Source organism: Diplotaxodon limnothrissa, linkage group LG4, assembly GCF_057381915.1.
Source record: "Diplotaxodon limnothrissa isolate DT_005_m linkage group LG4, D_limnothrissa_male_GT1.1, whole genome shotgun sequence".
NCBI lineage: Eukaryota > Metazoa > Chordata > Actinopteri > Cichliformes > Cichlidae > Diplotaxodon > Diplotaxodon limnothrissa.
Genome location: NC_140599.1, coordinates 11,980,443 through 11,997,224, shown reverse-complemented (window position 1 = coordinate 11,997,224; position 16,782 = coordinate 11,980,443). Strand labels below are relative to the sequence as shown.

Here is a 16,782-nt window from a genome sequence, read left to right as displayed (position 1 = left end):
AGCGGTGCAAGTCCAAAGCTAGGAAGATTATGATGGACCTCTCCCATCGCAACAATGGACTCTTCTCACTGTTGGCCAAAACAGAGAGAATGAGGAGGAGCTTCTTCCCCCAGGCTATTCGGGGCCTGAACCAGGTGTAGGACTGGACTCTACCAACACGTCACTATAAGACTGGACTCTCACACACGTCACCACACGCACCACCACACATTTCCTATAATCCTATAATTCCTATAATTTATAATCCTTATCTTTATAATCTCTTCTGCTATTTGCACATTCTTTACTGTAAATTCCTAAGTTAATTTGTAAATTTTTTTAGTAAACTGTAAATTGTAAATATTGTAAAACTTTTCTTCTGTCATTTAATGGTCGGGCATTGTACAGCTACAAGCATTTCACCCCCATGTCATACTGTGTATGGTTGTGTGTGTGTGACAAATAAAATTTGAATTTGGATTATCCAATTAACCTATCCCCACAAGTTGCATGTCTTTGGACAGTGGGAGGAAGCCGGAGTACCCGGAGGGAACCCACGCAAACACGGGGAGAACATGCAAACTCCACACAGAAAGACCCCGGCCTGATGGTGGAATTGAACTCAGGACCTTCTTGTTCTTGCTGTGCGGCAACAGTGCTAACTACCGTGCCACCAGGCTGTGAAAAAATAAAAACATTAATTCAATCAGTGCCTGCTATTGATAAGCTGGCGTTTATCTCATTAGGCAGAAATATTTACAAAACTAAAAGACTTGAATTACTTCATAAACAAATAGAGCTGAGTGCTGTGGTCATGCTGTGGTTAGCTTTGTCCAAGCACTGTGAAAACCTGTTCCTATATCTCCAAAGGGATTATCAACCAGCTTGTACTCGTTTTCTCGTGTTGACTCACTTGACAAAAAAACAAAACAAAACAAAACAAAAAACGTTATTCTTTGAAGTGCTTGCGTATCAATAATCACAAAAACTAAAGTTATACATGCAGGAATTATTTTCATATACAAATACAAACCAACTATGAAATTATTGATTTATTTTATGTTGTTGTTACTGGAAAAGAAAAAATGTGACATATCTCTATGACGTTATACTCATTTCTGTCTCCCTGCTGAAATAATGCCCCAAGCGGGAGCGCGCATAGCGCAGAAAGCACTGAAAATATTTGGGCCGAGCTGTTTCCAACCATGACATGAATGCTCATTGTTTTATCAAAGAGGCTGTTGAATTTCGCACTGTTACTCACTGTGGGCGACCTTAATGAATCCCCCTTTTGTCTCTTCGTGTCAGACGCTCAGGAATGAGTTTGATTTGTTTCGCCCACAGACTGTTAGTCTCGGGTCTACTTTAAAAATAAGCATGGCTATAATTTAAAGGGGGGATAATAAATCTCAGAAATGCGCACGGTCTGCAGTTTTTGGTGAGCCGACAGAAGAGCGCTAGAAAAAGGTTTCACTTTCCAAACGTCACTGAGAGGAGGAACCGAGAAACCAGTATTTCCCAGATCATACACTTTGACCCGTAGAGGGAAAACTTCCGCTTATGTCTGCATCTACTCAACATTGTGATTTTTTGTTTTACATAAACTTGGATTGAGTTTCACTGTGCGCGCATGTAAACGGTGGAGCAGGGTGACGAGACCTGTGAGGAGTTTATTGTTACCTGTTAAACGGCACAAGGTCCACGAATGCAGCGCTTTATTTCTGTGCTGCAGCTCTAATATCACATCGGGGTGATAAGTGAGTGCGATCTCTTGGGAACTGGCACAGTTTTGTAGAAGAGTAGGGAGAACAGACCATCGATGGATCCGCTGGATTTCCTGGAGTTGGAGGAAATGCTGCGCTTTTTACACTGCAATAAAACAGAAATTTCTTGCATGGAAAGCCCGGTCATCTTCCTCTGCAAGCTCAAGGATTACAACCTGATCTCGGAAGACCGTTTCAAGGTGAGGAGCTCAAGTGGAAAGGTTACGCATTTGTTATCAACCTCGTTACAGTCATTTCAGGCGAGTGCTATTTGAATAGGACGTTAATGAGAGAGCGGGAAGTGAACAGCGGAAGTGATACATGATTACGTCAGAGTTGTTGGTACACATGAAGCGTCGATTTCAAACAAGGGAAATACGGCGAACTGACCCCAAAAAGCTGATTCTGTTTATCTGAACTTCTTCAGTCTCAGCTGACTGCAGGTTTTCTCAGCCTTAGCCTACCTTTGCCTGACTGAGACTAGCAACACGGAATGAACAGAATCAACTTTTTGGGATTTACTTACCGGATCATCAAGACACTGCGAATTGACATTCGCCTGTAACTCACACTGCTATTTACTAAAAAAGAAGGCATTTTCACAACCAGAGCCAGTTATTAAAAACAGATTAAAATGAAATAAAATCTGTAGTCTGGAAAAGTCTTAAGTCACGCGTCGTTTTTCCAAATTTTGCGGAGAAAATGGGAAATAAGTTTGTAGATTTATTTGAATGTGCAAACATAAAAGGAAATACACCGAGTATAACGGTCAAGATGATCAATAATATTGACGTCCAGGGTCTGGGGAGGCCAATCCACGACTAACAGTGTTCCACTGTGTGTTTTTCTATCCAGGTACGCTTTTACTGCACTGACAGTGTGTTCGGGATCATTATCATCCTGAAAAATGAAGCCATAGTAACTCCATCAATTTTGGCAAGATTGCAAACACCACTAACTGAAATGTTTTTTCCAAACTACAGTTTTTCAGGTTCATCTGCTGTAGATAGTTCTTTAGACCTACTGCTTCCTTAATTTTCTTCCACTTGGTCAGTTTTGTCAAATCTTTTAAGGACATATTGCACAGCACAATTTAAAATGAGTTCTTTGCTAAGTTTTCTGTTGTGTACAGACATAACTCTGCTTCATCCCTTGAGTTAGGTGGATTTTTTTATGCTTGAATGATTCATGGGTCAGTGTTAAGTGGCTTAACAAATAATAAAAGCATTCCTCTGAAAAAGGTCAGATGCAAGGACTGGAATGAAAATTGGCAAGAAAGGAGGCAATGTCCAAAGTAAAACTTTATAATTTTTGAAACTATTGATCAAGGCCGGTTAAAAAAAACAAAAAAGACTGTCTCCTTGGAAATAAAATATAAAGTAATGAAAGGTGGGTCACGATTTTTGCACAGTACTCCACCTTACGTAAATATAGGTCCCCATTGTGACGCAAAAAACAGCAGCTTATTCAGAGAAGGAAACGCCCTCTCCTAAATAATCACATATAATCAATCCAATCACCATTATTGGAGTGGCAAACATAAACATCATACTTTTTTCATAGGGGCAGTTTTTTCTAAATCTACTATCATAGACACTTTGTGAAAACGACAGTATGTTGGTATTTACTTACTGAATCCTAGGCTAAACAGCTCAATAATAATTTTCTCGATACTGTGTGTGCAGAAGGTGAGTCGAATGAAGAAAAAAGAGAAGGGCCTTTATGATATCCTGGACTGGTTCGAGGAAAAAAAGTCAGAGCACATCAAACTGTTCTGGAAGTGTGCCTTCAAGGAAACTGTCCTGAGCCACAACCCCAAACTGCAAATGCTGCGCAAAAGCCTCATGGACGGTAAGATATTTCTATTTCATGATGCTCTTAATGACTTTATAATAAGTATGTTTGTGTCTCTGACAAGTTAATTGATAAAGCAAAGAATTGGCCAAAGAAATCTGAAAGGAATAATATGTCATCTACTTTAAGATGAGAGTTTTGTGGTGGCATTAATGCCTTTGCAGGACTAAAAATAATTTGATAGGCTTGTAACCAGTCAAAGAGAACCTCTGTCTATGTGAAGACTCATCTTGTAACAGCTAATATGTTGTAATTTAGACTATATAAAACCTTGTTAGCAAGTGGGCATGCTATGTACTGAGACTTTGAAATTGACCTGTAGAAGTTGTTTGGCCTCTATTAGATATTTATTATGTTCTTGGACTTCAATGTAATTTCAGGGTCTTACCATTTTGACACACAATTGCCTGAGAAAGTTGAAACGGAAGACAACGGTGAAAAGGAAAAAACTGAACATTCAGAAGAAGAGGTGAGGAAAGAAAACTCAGTGAAAAAGAAGAGGAAGTATAGCAAGAGCATATGTGATGAGGAGGATGAGCAGCCTGGCCCATCAGGCCTGTCTACCTCGGCTCAGAAGAAGTCCAAGAAAATATGTTTCAGTAAGTTACTCCTCACTTATGCTTTACTGTTCTCAGCGTGACTATATGCCAACAGGAGTTATACAGTTAAAAAGACATCTCTCATCCTCTAACCTTTAGCAGCTCTCACTGGGGTAAAGTACCCTGGTTCTACCCCAGGCTAGACCCAACCAAAAACAAAGCCTCTTCTCTTGAAAAAGAACATGGCAACATGACTTAGGTTCGAAAGGTTACAAATACATGACTTCTGGAACAATGTCATTTGGACAAATCAGACCAAATGGAGATGTTTGACCATAATGCACATTTAGAGAAAACCAAAACTCACCTCAGCTGTCAATCACAGTTGGTATGTGGTGAAGGGATGATCATTTGGTGGACCTGGGCCTGGACTTTGCCATTATTGAGTCGACCATGAACTCCTTCGTATACCAAAGTGTCCTCGAGTCAAATGTGAGACCATCTGTCTGACAGTTAAAGCTTGGCTGAAACTGGGTCATGCAATATGACAATGATCCCAACCACAGCAGCAAATATACAACAGAATGGCTAAACTAGCAGAGCATGAAGGTGTTGCGACGGACTGGTCAAAGTCCAGACCTCAACGTGATTGAAATGTTGGTGTGGTGGGAAATTAAGACAGCTGTGCATAAACAAATGTCCGCAAACCTCAATGAACTGTGGGCTCGAGTTATTCACAGGACTGCATAGAGTTGTCATATGTTCATTACTTTCTCTTTATGTTGGAAGTGGAATTGTCTCTTCTCTGATGTTTTGTACAAAGTTACACCATTACAGCTCCTCTACTCCATCTGAGTAAATAGTGTTATAGCAGGTGGAGAATACCACAATAATCAAGCTCTACATTAACCTTCAGTTGACCAACTTCAAAAAAGGAACTCTGGTTCTTCCAATCATTCTCCTGAATCCGTGGAAAGGTACCTCCCAAGTGGTCAGTATGAACCGGAACATGTTTGACTCCCTGCCAAGATGGATACAGGCCTCACTCAGTTCTATAAAACTGGAGCATAGCCACAGCCCTTCTTGCTTCTACACCTGCAGCGTTCACTGCAAGATGTCTGAGGGAATGTGGTCATGTCTTTTCCAAAGCCACAACATGTATATTGACTACACTGCAGCATGTTTGAATCGGCATTTATAACATTTTGTATTTCTCAGCTCCTCCCATGAAGAAGGGAGAGAAGGGTGAAATTTGGACCTGGCCCCTCTACAAGTCCCAGCTGCCTGTGACGTGCGGACAGATGTCGGGAACGCTACAACGTGACAAACTGGCTAAAGGTCAGATAAGCAAAGTCTTTTCATTGTTGCATTGCAGTCTACTGCAGCTGCATGTTCTTTGTTCAACAGCTGTGAAATAATAGAAAAATGTACAAGCTAGAAAAAGCGGCAGTTGGGAGATAACAAGAGATCATTTATGACTGAGATTTAAACTCTGCGTGTGTAAAACATTTCTTTGAATTCCTCCTCCTCTGCATCTCTTAGGAGAGAAGTGCATTCTGGCTAATAAGCAGTGGTTTGCTCCAGGTGAGTTTGAGAGGTTTGCAGGAAAGCAGAGCTGCAAGAACTGGAAGCTGAGCATTCGATGTGGGGGGACGCCGCTGGGAAAGCTTATAAAGGTTTGTCAAAAAGAAAATCTGAACTTATTTGATCAATGTTCCAGCAGTTTCCAGTGTGAATTTCACTTATTTTGTTTTTGTCATTTTTCACAGGAGGGTCACCTGAAAACAGTGGCCTACAAAGGAGGAAATAAAAAAGTAAAAACAGATGTATATACTACCACTCAAAAGTTTGAACACACGTTCTCATTTAATGTTTTTCTTTATTTTCATGACTATTTACATTGCAGATTCTCACTGAAGGCATGAAAACTATGAATGAACACGTGAAATTATGTAGTAAACAAAAAAGTGTGAAATTACTCAAAGCTTGTTTTATAATTTATTTTAATCTTTGTGCTTTGCACACTCTTGGCATTCTCTCTATGAGCTTCATGAGGTCGTCACCTGAAATGGTCTTCCAATAGTCTTGAAGGAGTTCCCAGAGATGCTGAGTGCTTGTTGGCCCTTTTGCCTTCACTCTGCGCTCCATCTCATCCCAAACCATCTGGATTGGGTTTAGGTCAGGTGACTGTGGAGACCAGGCCATCTGGTGCAGCACTCCATCATTCTTGTCAAATTGCCCTTACACATCCTGGAGGTGTGTTTGGGGTCATTGTCCAGTTAAAGAAAAAGTTATGGTCCAACTAAACGCAAACCAGATGGGATGGCATGTCGCTGTATGATGCTGTAGCAGCTATGCGGGTTCAGTGTGTCTTAAATTTTGAATAAATCCTCAACAGCGTCACCAGCAAAGCCCCCCCACACCATCACACCTCCTCCATGTTTCAAGGTGGGAACCATGCATGTAGAGACCATCCGTTCACCTTTTCTGCATCGCACAAAGACATGGCGGGTGGAATCAAAGATCCCAAAATTGGACTCATCGGACCAAAGCACAGATTTCCACTGGTTAATGTCCACTCCTTGTGTTTCTTGGCCCAAACAATCTCTTCTGCTTGTTGATTTTCCTCAGTAGTGGTTTCTTAGCAGCTATTTGACCATAAAGGCCTGATTAATGCAGTCTCTGAACAGCTGATGTAGAGATGTCTCTGCTACTGGAACTCTGTGTGGCATTAATCTGCGCTCTAATTTGTGATGCTGGTGACTCGGATGAATTTATCCTCAGCAGCAGAGGTGACTCTTGGGCATCCTTTCCTGCGGCGGTCCTCATGTGAGCAACTTTCATCGTAGCACTTGATGGTTTTTGTGACTGCTTTTGGGGACACTGCCATAATATCAATTCTAACAGTTGTCAAAGAGGGCTGTCAGCTGTGTACCAACCTGACTTCTGCACAACACAACTGATCCACAAATGAACCCTGACAAGTCACACCTGTGAAATGAAAACCATTTCAGGTGATTCGATCATGAAGCTCATTGAGAGAAGGCCAAAGGTTTGCAATCCTGTCAACAAAGCAAAGGGTGGCTACTTTGAGGAATCTAAAATAGAAATCATATTTAGAGTTATATATCTTTTTTTTCTTTGCTACATAATCCCATTGATCTTGGTTCATATATTTGATGTCTTCAGTTTGTATCTATGATGTAGAAAGTAGTAAAAGTAAAGAAAAACCATTACATGAAAATTGTGTGTCCAGATTTTGACTGGTAGGGTATTTCTTACTCAGAAGTAAATTAGTTTGTTTTATTTTTTTCTAATCTAAGCCACGTGCTTCTTTTTTTGCTGCTAGGCCAAGAAAAGATTGTTCTCACTCGAAGAAGCAACCACAGGTTTGTTCTATTACTGCAAAAACACCGATTTTTATCAAACGTGAGTGTTCTTAACAGCATATAAGCCCACTTTCCCACTGGCTGCTACAAGAGCTTCTGTTATCTCACATTAAATATTAAAGCATTTAAAACTAATGGCATCAATTGAGGCAGGCAGGCACTGCAGACATTTATAACCCTCCCCCCCCCCCCCCCCCCCCCCCCTTTATGCTCCAGTATAATAGAAACAGAGCAGAACTGGAAAAGCCCAACGAACTGAAGTCAAAACAATTTTATTTTTGTATCCTTATATCAGAAAACTGAAATTTGCCTCAAGGAGCTTCCAATCTGTACAGAAAACAACATTGTTTCTCCTTAGACCCTCAACTTGGATGAGGAACAGCTACCATTAAGATCCAAAATGAAAAACAAGAATATTAATGGGTGAAGGCATACAGCCGCGAGGCAGTGATTCTAGTTTCTCTCTGAGCATAATGATTGTCACTAAAATCTTTTCTGGCATTCTATTAATATCGTGCACATATTTATATTCATAAAACTCTGAATTTAAAATATACATGTGTAAGACAAACATGCACAGGCAAGGCAAGCTTCTTTCCCGCTTGTTTTCATGGATAAAATCCTCTTTTTTAGAGTCGGAGAAAGAAGAAGATGACGAGGAAGACCAGGATTCATCAAGTGATGAACCCACCACAGGTGCTGGTTTCTACAGTGTAATATTTATGATGGAAGCTCTTTTAGATACGCATGGTTGTGTTACATATTATCTTCATAACGTGTCTGTTTTAGATGAAGAAGAGGCAGAAGAGCAGACGGTGCAGCAGCCAGAGGCTGGTCTTTCCAACACCAAAGTGTTCAAAGTTACATGTGGTGGTTTAGCTGGGACGTTACACAAAAAACGTTTTGCATCAGGTATCTTAAAAAAAGAATGTACTGTGATACAGATACAGTCATTTGAAAAAGTTTAAACAGTTCTTTAAAAAAACAAAGTACACTCTGATTACATCCATTGGAATTAAGAGGATAAGTAGCATCCAGGTGCTGCTAAATGCTACTTTGAATTGAATTAAATGGAAAGATTTAGTATTTGGTATTTATTTATTTATTGTCATTGTCAGAGAACAATGAAATTGCATTTGGGGCTTCCGTACAAGATTTTAGTTAAGCTGTAGGAACTTTCTTCTCAAAATGTTTTTCTCCCTCTAGGGACACTTAGCAAGAGTATTCGTACTGAGACAAGCTGGATGACCCCAGTGGACTTTTGTAAGGAATCTGGTCCGACAAATGTTTCCTGGAAGAAAGACATCAGATGGGATGGAAAACCTCTGAGTGCTCTCATGGAGGTGTGTTTACACTGCAGGTTCCTAGTTCACCGCAACTTATCTCTACGCCTTTGGGTACTTTTGTGAGGTACTCTGTGAGAATGAGGGAGGAAAATTACACTTCAAGATTACAATCTTTACATTTTGACTCATATTTATTTGCGGTCATCAATCTTCAAGCAGCTAATATGGTAAAAATATATATCCAAATGTAGGGATGGGTACCGGTGTCCGGTGCCATGATGGCACCGGTTCTGACATAAACGGTAGTAACCAGACCGAAAAGCAGCGCACATTTCGGTGCTTTATTTCAGTGCTTTTTTTTCCTGAGCTGTGATACACTTTAGATTCTAGCCAATCATTTTACGTTTCCGAGGATAGTAGGCGGGGCCAGGTACGTACGTTCTGTTAGAGCAGAGCTACAGATTAAAAATGTCCAAGGCGAAGCGGTCAAAAGTCTGGCTGTACTTCATAGCAAAATATGCAAACTCAGCAGCCTGCAACAAGTGCTTTAAGCTGATACTGTGATACTGTCAAAGGAGGTAACACCTCAAATCCGATGAAACACCTGGCGACGCATAGCGTTTTTTTTAAAAGCCCAGAAATGCGCCGTATTTGATAGCTTGCTGCGAGACCTCACACCGAGCGCATCTACTGCGGGTGGGTTGCCTGTTATGCAACATCCCCCAAAAACACGAAGAGGAGAGTCCTGGCCCCCAGCCCTGCCAGTGTAGCAGAAATGATGACGGATGATGATGGCAGCAGCAGCCGTTCTTCTCTGCGTGAGTAGCTAATTTACGTTGAGTAGGCTAACCACGTTATTACATTAATGCATGTAAGGTGAACTAGCAAACATCATCATAGCTACATGCGGCTGTCTTCTTGTTTGATGGCAGATACTCCCTTCATCCTGGCTAAAAAGGCTAAAATGACCAAAGAAAAAGTGGAAAACAGTTAAACATGAGAGGTTTTTGGACAAAGTTTGTGTTTTTTCCATTGTTTAAGCACTGCTTCCAGCCAAGAGTGATACCATATATGCCCCATAGCTGCAGAAAAGGCTAACATTGTTATATTTTTACAAAAAACAGCTGAACATGAGAGGTTTTTGGACCAATTTTGTGTTCTCCATTCTTTAAGCACCGGTTTGAGCACCGTTTGAGCACCGGCACCGTTTCAAAAGTACCGATTTGGCACCGGTATCGGATAAAACCTAAACGATACCCATCCCTATCCAAATGCAGAAAGCTAACATGTGGTGGCATTTTGATGAACAACCACAGTTAGCCCTAAGCACACACCAAATGCACATCAATGTTTCAGCACCGTACAGCAGAACCAAAGACTCTTCTGTTACTATTAACACCAGCTATAGAGAATGAACAAATAATAAAGAATATAAAGACAATTAGGGGCTAATTCAGGAAAAATGAATTGGGTCAGTGCCAGTTTGGTTTTGTAGGATCTTTTTGAATTATAATTTTGAAGTTGCCACTCGTGCCCAAAAAATTACAGGACTTAACAATTTTTTTTGCATGAAACGGTGTCTCACCTGTAAACCCAAGAGCAACTTTAGTCAATATGAGCGTTACAAGCTTTGTTAAACCAAAAGTGAGAACTTATGATTGAAAAATGAATACATTGTTACTTTGTCTCTTTCAGGCAAAGATCTTGGAGATTCATTACCTTCTGTGTGCTTGCCCTCTGTGTAAACCAGATCCTGAAGACCTGGTAAGTTTCAGACAAGTGGCATTTCCTCATGCTACACTGGTTTGAAAAATACTTTCTTGCACAATGCTGTTTTTTCTAAATAGTACAAAATCTGTCTCTCTAAATCTGTAGTATAATTCGACAAACAAGAAACTTTTTTCCTCTCTCAGTTATCTTGTTCTGGTGCAGAAATATGCGATTCCAACCCCAATTTAGAGTTTAGTTGTATTTGTAGCCTAACATCACATACAGGAGTGGGACTCCTTCTCTTTCTGACAGCAACTTAATGGATATTCTCTGCCCTCGGTCACTTTACTGTACATTCAGTGGGTCAGACCAGACATTTACTTGTTGCTTTTAACAGAGCACAACTTTGTAAAAAAATGCTTGCAAATGGATTAAAGTCTAAAAATTAAGACCTTTCTACATTTCCGCACCAACGCTGACCAGAGGAGCACGCGGACATCTCCAAAATACCTTTGGATTTTTCATTATTCACTCTGCTGTGCAATTTCACATCCATCAGACACTGAAGGGCCTTAAAAATGGACTTTACGTGGCAAAGCCTTTACCGCATTAAACGAAAAATCTGTGACAGGTCAGATTAATGAGTCTGACCAATAATGGATTCAGCCTAATCCTGGTTTTGACAAAACTTTAATAGGAGCTGAAGCTTGATGCAGCCGATTGCAGTAGTCCCTTCCTCTGAGTTTTTATATACCTACAGATCAATCCATGAGTGCTTCCAAAGAAAGAGAGCTCATTTACCAACAAGGCACAGCAGAGGTGGATTAAATTCTACAGGATTAATAAAAAAGTAAAAGACAGTGAGTCTCATCTTCACTTCAGATAGATCTGCAGTTACACTGTCACTACGCAGATGAAAAATAATTTGTTATGAAGCCGTCACTCTCCATTACAGTACTTAAGCTATTTCATTTAGCTATAAGTAAAAGTCTGGTCTCACCTACGGGCTGAAATCTACTAAAGTGTTTATGATTATGCATTACTGTAACCACACGTGAGATGTGGCCTCTCAAAAGTAACAGTAATAACATGGCCTCATGCATGGCCGATTACCTATTGTGAATGTGTGCTGTGGCGGTGCTGTGTTCTTAATTTATAGATGGCAGTTATAAGTTACCGTTTGATGAAGTCAGCAATTTTACATCTCCTGGGTCTGAAAGGCGCTTTGGAGCAGTTTTGTGTACAAACAGATTTTCTGTGATTTATTGTCTGTGTTGCCAGGAGAATGAGAAAAACGATGACAACTGTTGCATCTGTAAAAACGAAGAAGAAGACCAAGAGCTGGTAGTGTGCGATGAATGCCCACGATCCTTCCACCAGAAATGCCACCTGCCACATGTGGACGACATCATTCTGAAGTGAGCCTTACTGGGAGAGCAGCCATTTAAAAAATATTTTTCAAATCAGCTGTTTCTCTTTTGTCCTTTTGTATGTTTTGTTTGAGTCTCTTATATTTTAAACCTGCATGAATTTGTCATATGCATTGGCAGGAAAGAAACCTAATCAGCTTTAACAGGGTGAAAGAAATGCTCCCATTATACAGTCCTGCAACTGAACTGAACTCAGCATTTTAAAGCAGCACTAATGAATATCCCTACAGCTCTGTGCAAAAGTCTCGAGCCACTTCTCATTTCTGTATGATTTTCTTTCAATGAACCAGACTTTCTTGTAATATTTTAAATTGGCCTGGAGCAACAGTTTTCCAGGTTTACTGAAGAATCCACACTAAACAAAGGGAAAATGGGGGGAAAGGCTGAGGTATGCCAGTTTACACAAGAACTGGATTGAAATTTAGTGGCAAAAGGTCTTATATAATAATGTCATTGATATTTTTGGTCCAAATCGTTGTCTTATTTATGGAGGAGGATGAGAGGGTCCAACACTGAACATCTACAGCTAAATGTAAAACATGGTGGAGGCTCTGGGGATGTAGTTCATCCAGTGGTGCTGGGAGTCTTGTGAAAATGAGGAATTATAAACACAAAAAAGTACGGTCAGATGGAATCTGGAAAGCATCTCATCAGGAGCAGCATCATTTTTCAGCATGACAGTGATCACAAACACACTGCCAATGCAGTAAAAGCATACCTGAATAAAAAACATAAAACAAAACCACCACACACAGTCTTGGCCTCCCCAGAGCTCGGACTTCAACATTAGTGAAGCAGTGTGTGATCAGCTTGACAGAAAACCGAATTAAAGACAGTCAAAAATTATTCTCCAAATCTCTGCATCTATTTCCCTTTATCCATCCATCCATCCATCCATTCGCTTCCGCTTATCCTTTTCAGGGTCGCAGAGGGTGCTGGAGACTATCCCAGCTGTCATAGGGCAAGAGGTGGGGTACACCCTGGACAGGTCGCCAGTCTGTCGCAGGGCCAACACACAGGGACAGACAACCATTCACACCTAGTGGCAATTTGGATTATCCAATTAACCTATCCCCACAAGCTGCATGTCTTTGGACGGTGGGAGGAAGCCGGAGTACCCGGAGAGAACCCACGCAAACACGGGGAGAACATGCAAACTCCACACAGAAAGACTCCGGCCTGATGGTGGAATTGAACTCAGGACCTTCTTGCTGTGCGGCAACAGTGCTAACCACCATGCCCTATTTCCCTTTATTTCCCAGAAAAATATTTTTTTTAAATGAGGGGTGGCTGAAGACTTTTGCACAGTGCTGTCTGTGAACTTCTTAACAATTAAGCAAGTGTAAAATAGCACACTTGCTTAATTGTTTTTCCGTCGTTTAAGTAGAAGTACTTTTTCCCAAACAAACTGACAGTCTTATGATGAAAAGACAAAGTTAGGTGCCAGCTGGCAAAGAGAGTGAAGGAGCTAAGGATATTTCCTTCTGGACCTGGTAGATAACAAAACAGGACATTTGCAAATTGACCTGTACCATGAGTCCAAATAAGTGGAGTGTTACTCCAGATCTTCTAGTTCTGTAAACTAAATTCTTGCTCAGCGTTAAATTTTAACATCATTTCATTTGATTTTTGTTTTAATGTTTTTCACCTTCACATTAAAACTGGTACTAGCTGAAGTCAGGTGGACAGTTTCTACTAAAACAACATTTGTGCTGCTATTATCCATGTATATTGTATTGAATTACACACTACTGTATATGATCCTGGCATACGTTCTGCTTTTTTAAAATGTACCTGTTTTATGTGATAACATGAAGCTAAGACATTCAGCTGTCAGTATAATAAAAATAAAAAGGATATAGCTGATTGAAACAACAATCAAAAGGGTTTATATTTTTAAGACTGATATATATCTGTGTGTGTATGTGTGTGCAGCGACGACAGCCCCTGGTTGTGCACATTCTGCGTTTTTAGAGCCAATCACGTTTGCCTTGACCAGCTGGACGTGAACGCAGTGATGTCTCAGCAAATATCTCAACACATGATGGTGAGAATTTTCTCTGTCTACAACTTTGTCCATGTAACCATCTAACTACCCGTCTCCCTGTGACATTGCTGTGACCTGCCCCTCTGTTGTTTCATCTACAGCAATGCCAGTATCTCCTCCTGAGTCTGCGCAGTGCTGACGAGGAGCAAATGTTTTCTCCAGACCCAATGGGCTATGTAAGTATTTTTTAAGCAAGCAATTTTTATTCATTAGAATCAAGTTTTAAAACATTCATAGAAAATAAAGTGCAGTGCACTGAAAACGTGAGCTATCTTAGCCTTTGCATATTGGTCACACTTCAGATCATCAGTTAGAGTTTCATATTAGACAACAATAAGCTCAGTAAACGCAAAATGCAGATTTTAAATGATGATTTCATTTATTAAGGCAAACAAGCAATCCAAACCTACCTGGCCCTGTGTGAAAAGTAACCGCTCTCCCTTGTTAAATCGGTAACTAGCCAGTTCAGCTTCACTGGCAGCACCAAGGACTAATTGCTGGTAGACCTGTTGAATCAAGAAATCACTTACATGGAACTTGTCTGAAAGAGAAAAGTAGGAAAAATGATCTCAAAAAGCAAAACATCCTACGATCTAAAGAAACGGATGAGAAACAAAGTCATCGACATTGATCAGTCTGTGTTACAAAGCAATTTTAAAGCTTTGGGACTCAAGCAAACCATTGTGAGAATCATTATCCACAAATTGAAAATTTGGAACAGTAGTGAACCTGAATTCTGTGTTTAAAAACAACATTTTGTATTTTCTTTTCCTAAAATTAAAATGAGCTTTGATGTAAAGCATGTAAGTGTACCAAGTTTGCAAAAAGCTAAGAAGTCAGGAAGGGGGCGAATACTTTTTCACAGCACTATATGTGTAAAACTCTGACTAGAATACTCTGGTTTTCTGGATGTCTGCTTTCACCCACAGCTGGCAAACTACAGCACTTCTATCAAGAGTCCGATGTGGCTGGGCAAAGTAACAGAGAAACTCCAGCAGAAACAGTATCAAACTGTCGGCGAGTTTGTTTCTGATGTCCAGCTTATTTTTGCCAACTGTGCGACATTCAACCGGGTAAGAAACTCTTAGTGAAAGTGTGATAATGGCATTCAGTGCTCTCAATAGTCTATTAAGTGCTTGTTTTTATTTTTTATATGGTTTTAAAAGGTTTGCATCTGCATGTAAAAAAGAAGAATTAGATTACATTCACTGCAAGTTTTGGAAACTTCAATTACACCTTATAGTGACAAAAAATGTGATTCTGTATCTCTTTTGGGACTTGGGACTCTGTGTGTTGTGTTGTTAAATGTTTTCAGGACTTTAAGCTTTCACTTTCTTCTGACTGCCATTCAAAGTTTAGTCAAATTGCCTTGTTCAGCTTTTACAAGGCATAATCAAAACAACTACCATCTATTTCACCTTTGCTTCCATGCAGTGCTTCTTCTGCATTTGGGTCCCTGGGGGTCCTGGTCTGACCAATTTCATGGGTACCTGCAATTTCACAGTGGATCTCAAATAGAAAACTTTTGTCTTACTGTCTTTTATTCTCAGTTCTGCTGGAAGTCTCTTCCTGTTAAAAGGGAGTTCTTCCTTCCCACCACCGCCAAGTGTTTGCTCATTGTTTTTTTTCCCCTCAATTACTGTAGGTCCTTAAAGGTGCATTGACACATCTGTAGGATTACAAACACAACTTTTTTAAACAGAACAGAAGTTTTGAAAATAACATAATGACAATCGCTGTTTTTCTTTTTCAGGGAAATCCAGAAATCCTTGCCATCGGCAACCAACTGAGGGAGTTATTTGACAGCGAGTTTAAGAAGGCTTTCAACATCCAAGATCAGTGACTTCGAACCAGTGTGACAGTTTTTAACACTTCAAAGCTGAGAAAACAATCAAAAACGGGTGTTACAGCGATGGCACTGTAGCAAAATGTAACTAGATATCAGTGTTTGCACACAGTATGAATGTCAAATACAGTATACTCTATGTTCATGTGCTGGCAACTAATGGAAAAGCTATTATTGGATAATCCTCATCATAGTACAACCCATTACAGTATAATATTAAATAAAGTAGTTCCGTAGTGTATGTTGTTTACATACAAAATGCACACTGAAAACAAAGACAAATGTCTAAAGGGGAATTGTAATAATGTTTTCTCCAGTTTTGTGCACTGAAACCAAAAACAGCTCTAGTCCTATTTAAAAGTCAAGTTAAAATGATCATTATATATATGTATATATTGCTCCCAGTTTCATTTGTTTGCCCTAACTTTGTTTCACATATAACTGATGTTATATACCATTAAAATCTGAATGTGTTGGTCCAAAGAGGACTATTGTCACTATAGTTCAATTTATTTTTACTTTTATCTGTAACATGTGGGGTTTTTTTTAAATAAAATGTTTGTTTGTGTACGCCACAAATAACACATAAAAGAATAAAATGCATTTTTTCTTTTACCTCGTTTAGTATTATTTATTTTAATTTATTAATATTTATTATTATTAATGCAATAAAACGTGCAGAATTTGCCCCTACGTTGGCACGTTGACAGCTAAATCCGGATTCTTTTTTCTTATTTTGAAAATTATTTTTTGGTTTTTTGTTACTAAACATGTGCCAAACGTGCGGTCAGCTGACGTCACCATCACGGTTGCCAGCAGCAAATCCTTGCTGAGAGCTGCGCAGCCGCTCTGCGCATCCGTCGGCTGAGCTGAGGTGGTCAGCGCAGCCATTTCCGTGCCCCTCACGGAAAAACATGCAGGGGGTGGCATTTGTCCATC

At 40.0% G+C, this 16,782-nt stretch overlaps 1 protein-coding gene across 1 annotated transcript; it reads left to right on the top strand.

Annotated features, from left to right (window-relative positions):
- The first annotated feature begins 1,538 nt into the window (after nt 1-1,538).
- sp100.1 (SP110 nuclear body protein, tandem duplicate 1) lies at nt 1,539-16,178 on the top strand. The gene is made up of 16 exons (XM_085352193.1): nt 1,539-1,942; nt 3,428-3,593; nt 3,977-4,195; nt 5,354-5,473; nt 5,678-5,811; nt 5,905-5,949; nt 7,485-7,524; nt 8,158-8,220; nt 8,314-8,436; nt 8,731-8,867; nt 10,506-10,574; nt 11,802-11,938; nt 13,886-13,997; nt 14,099-14,173; nt 14,927-15,070; nt 15,751-16,178. Exons 1-16 carry the CDS (start codon nt 1,799-1,801, stop codon nt 15,838-15,840), a joined length of 1,818 nt encoding a protein of 605 aa, XP_085208319.1. The 5' UTR covers nt 1,539-1,798; the 3' UTR covers nt 15,841-16,178.
- Nucleotides 16,179-16,782: the final 604 nt, after the last annotated feature.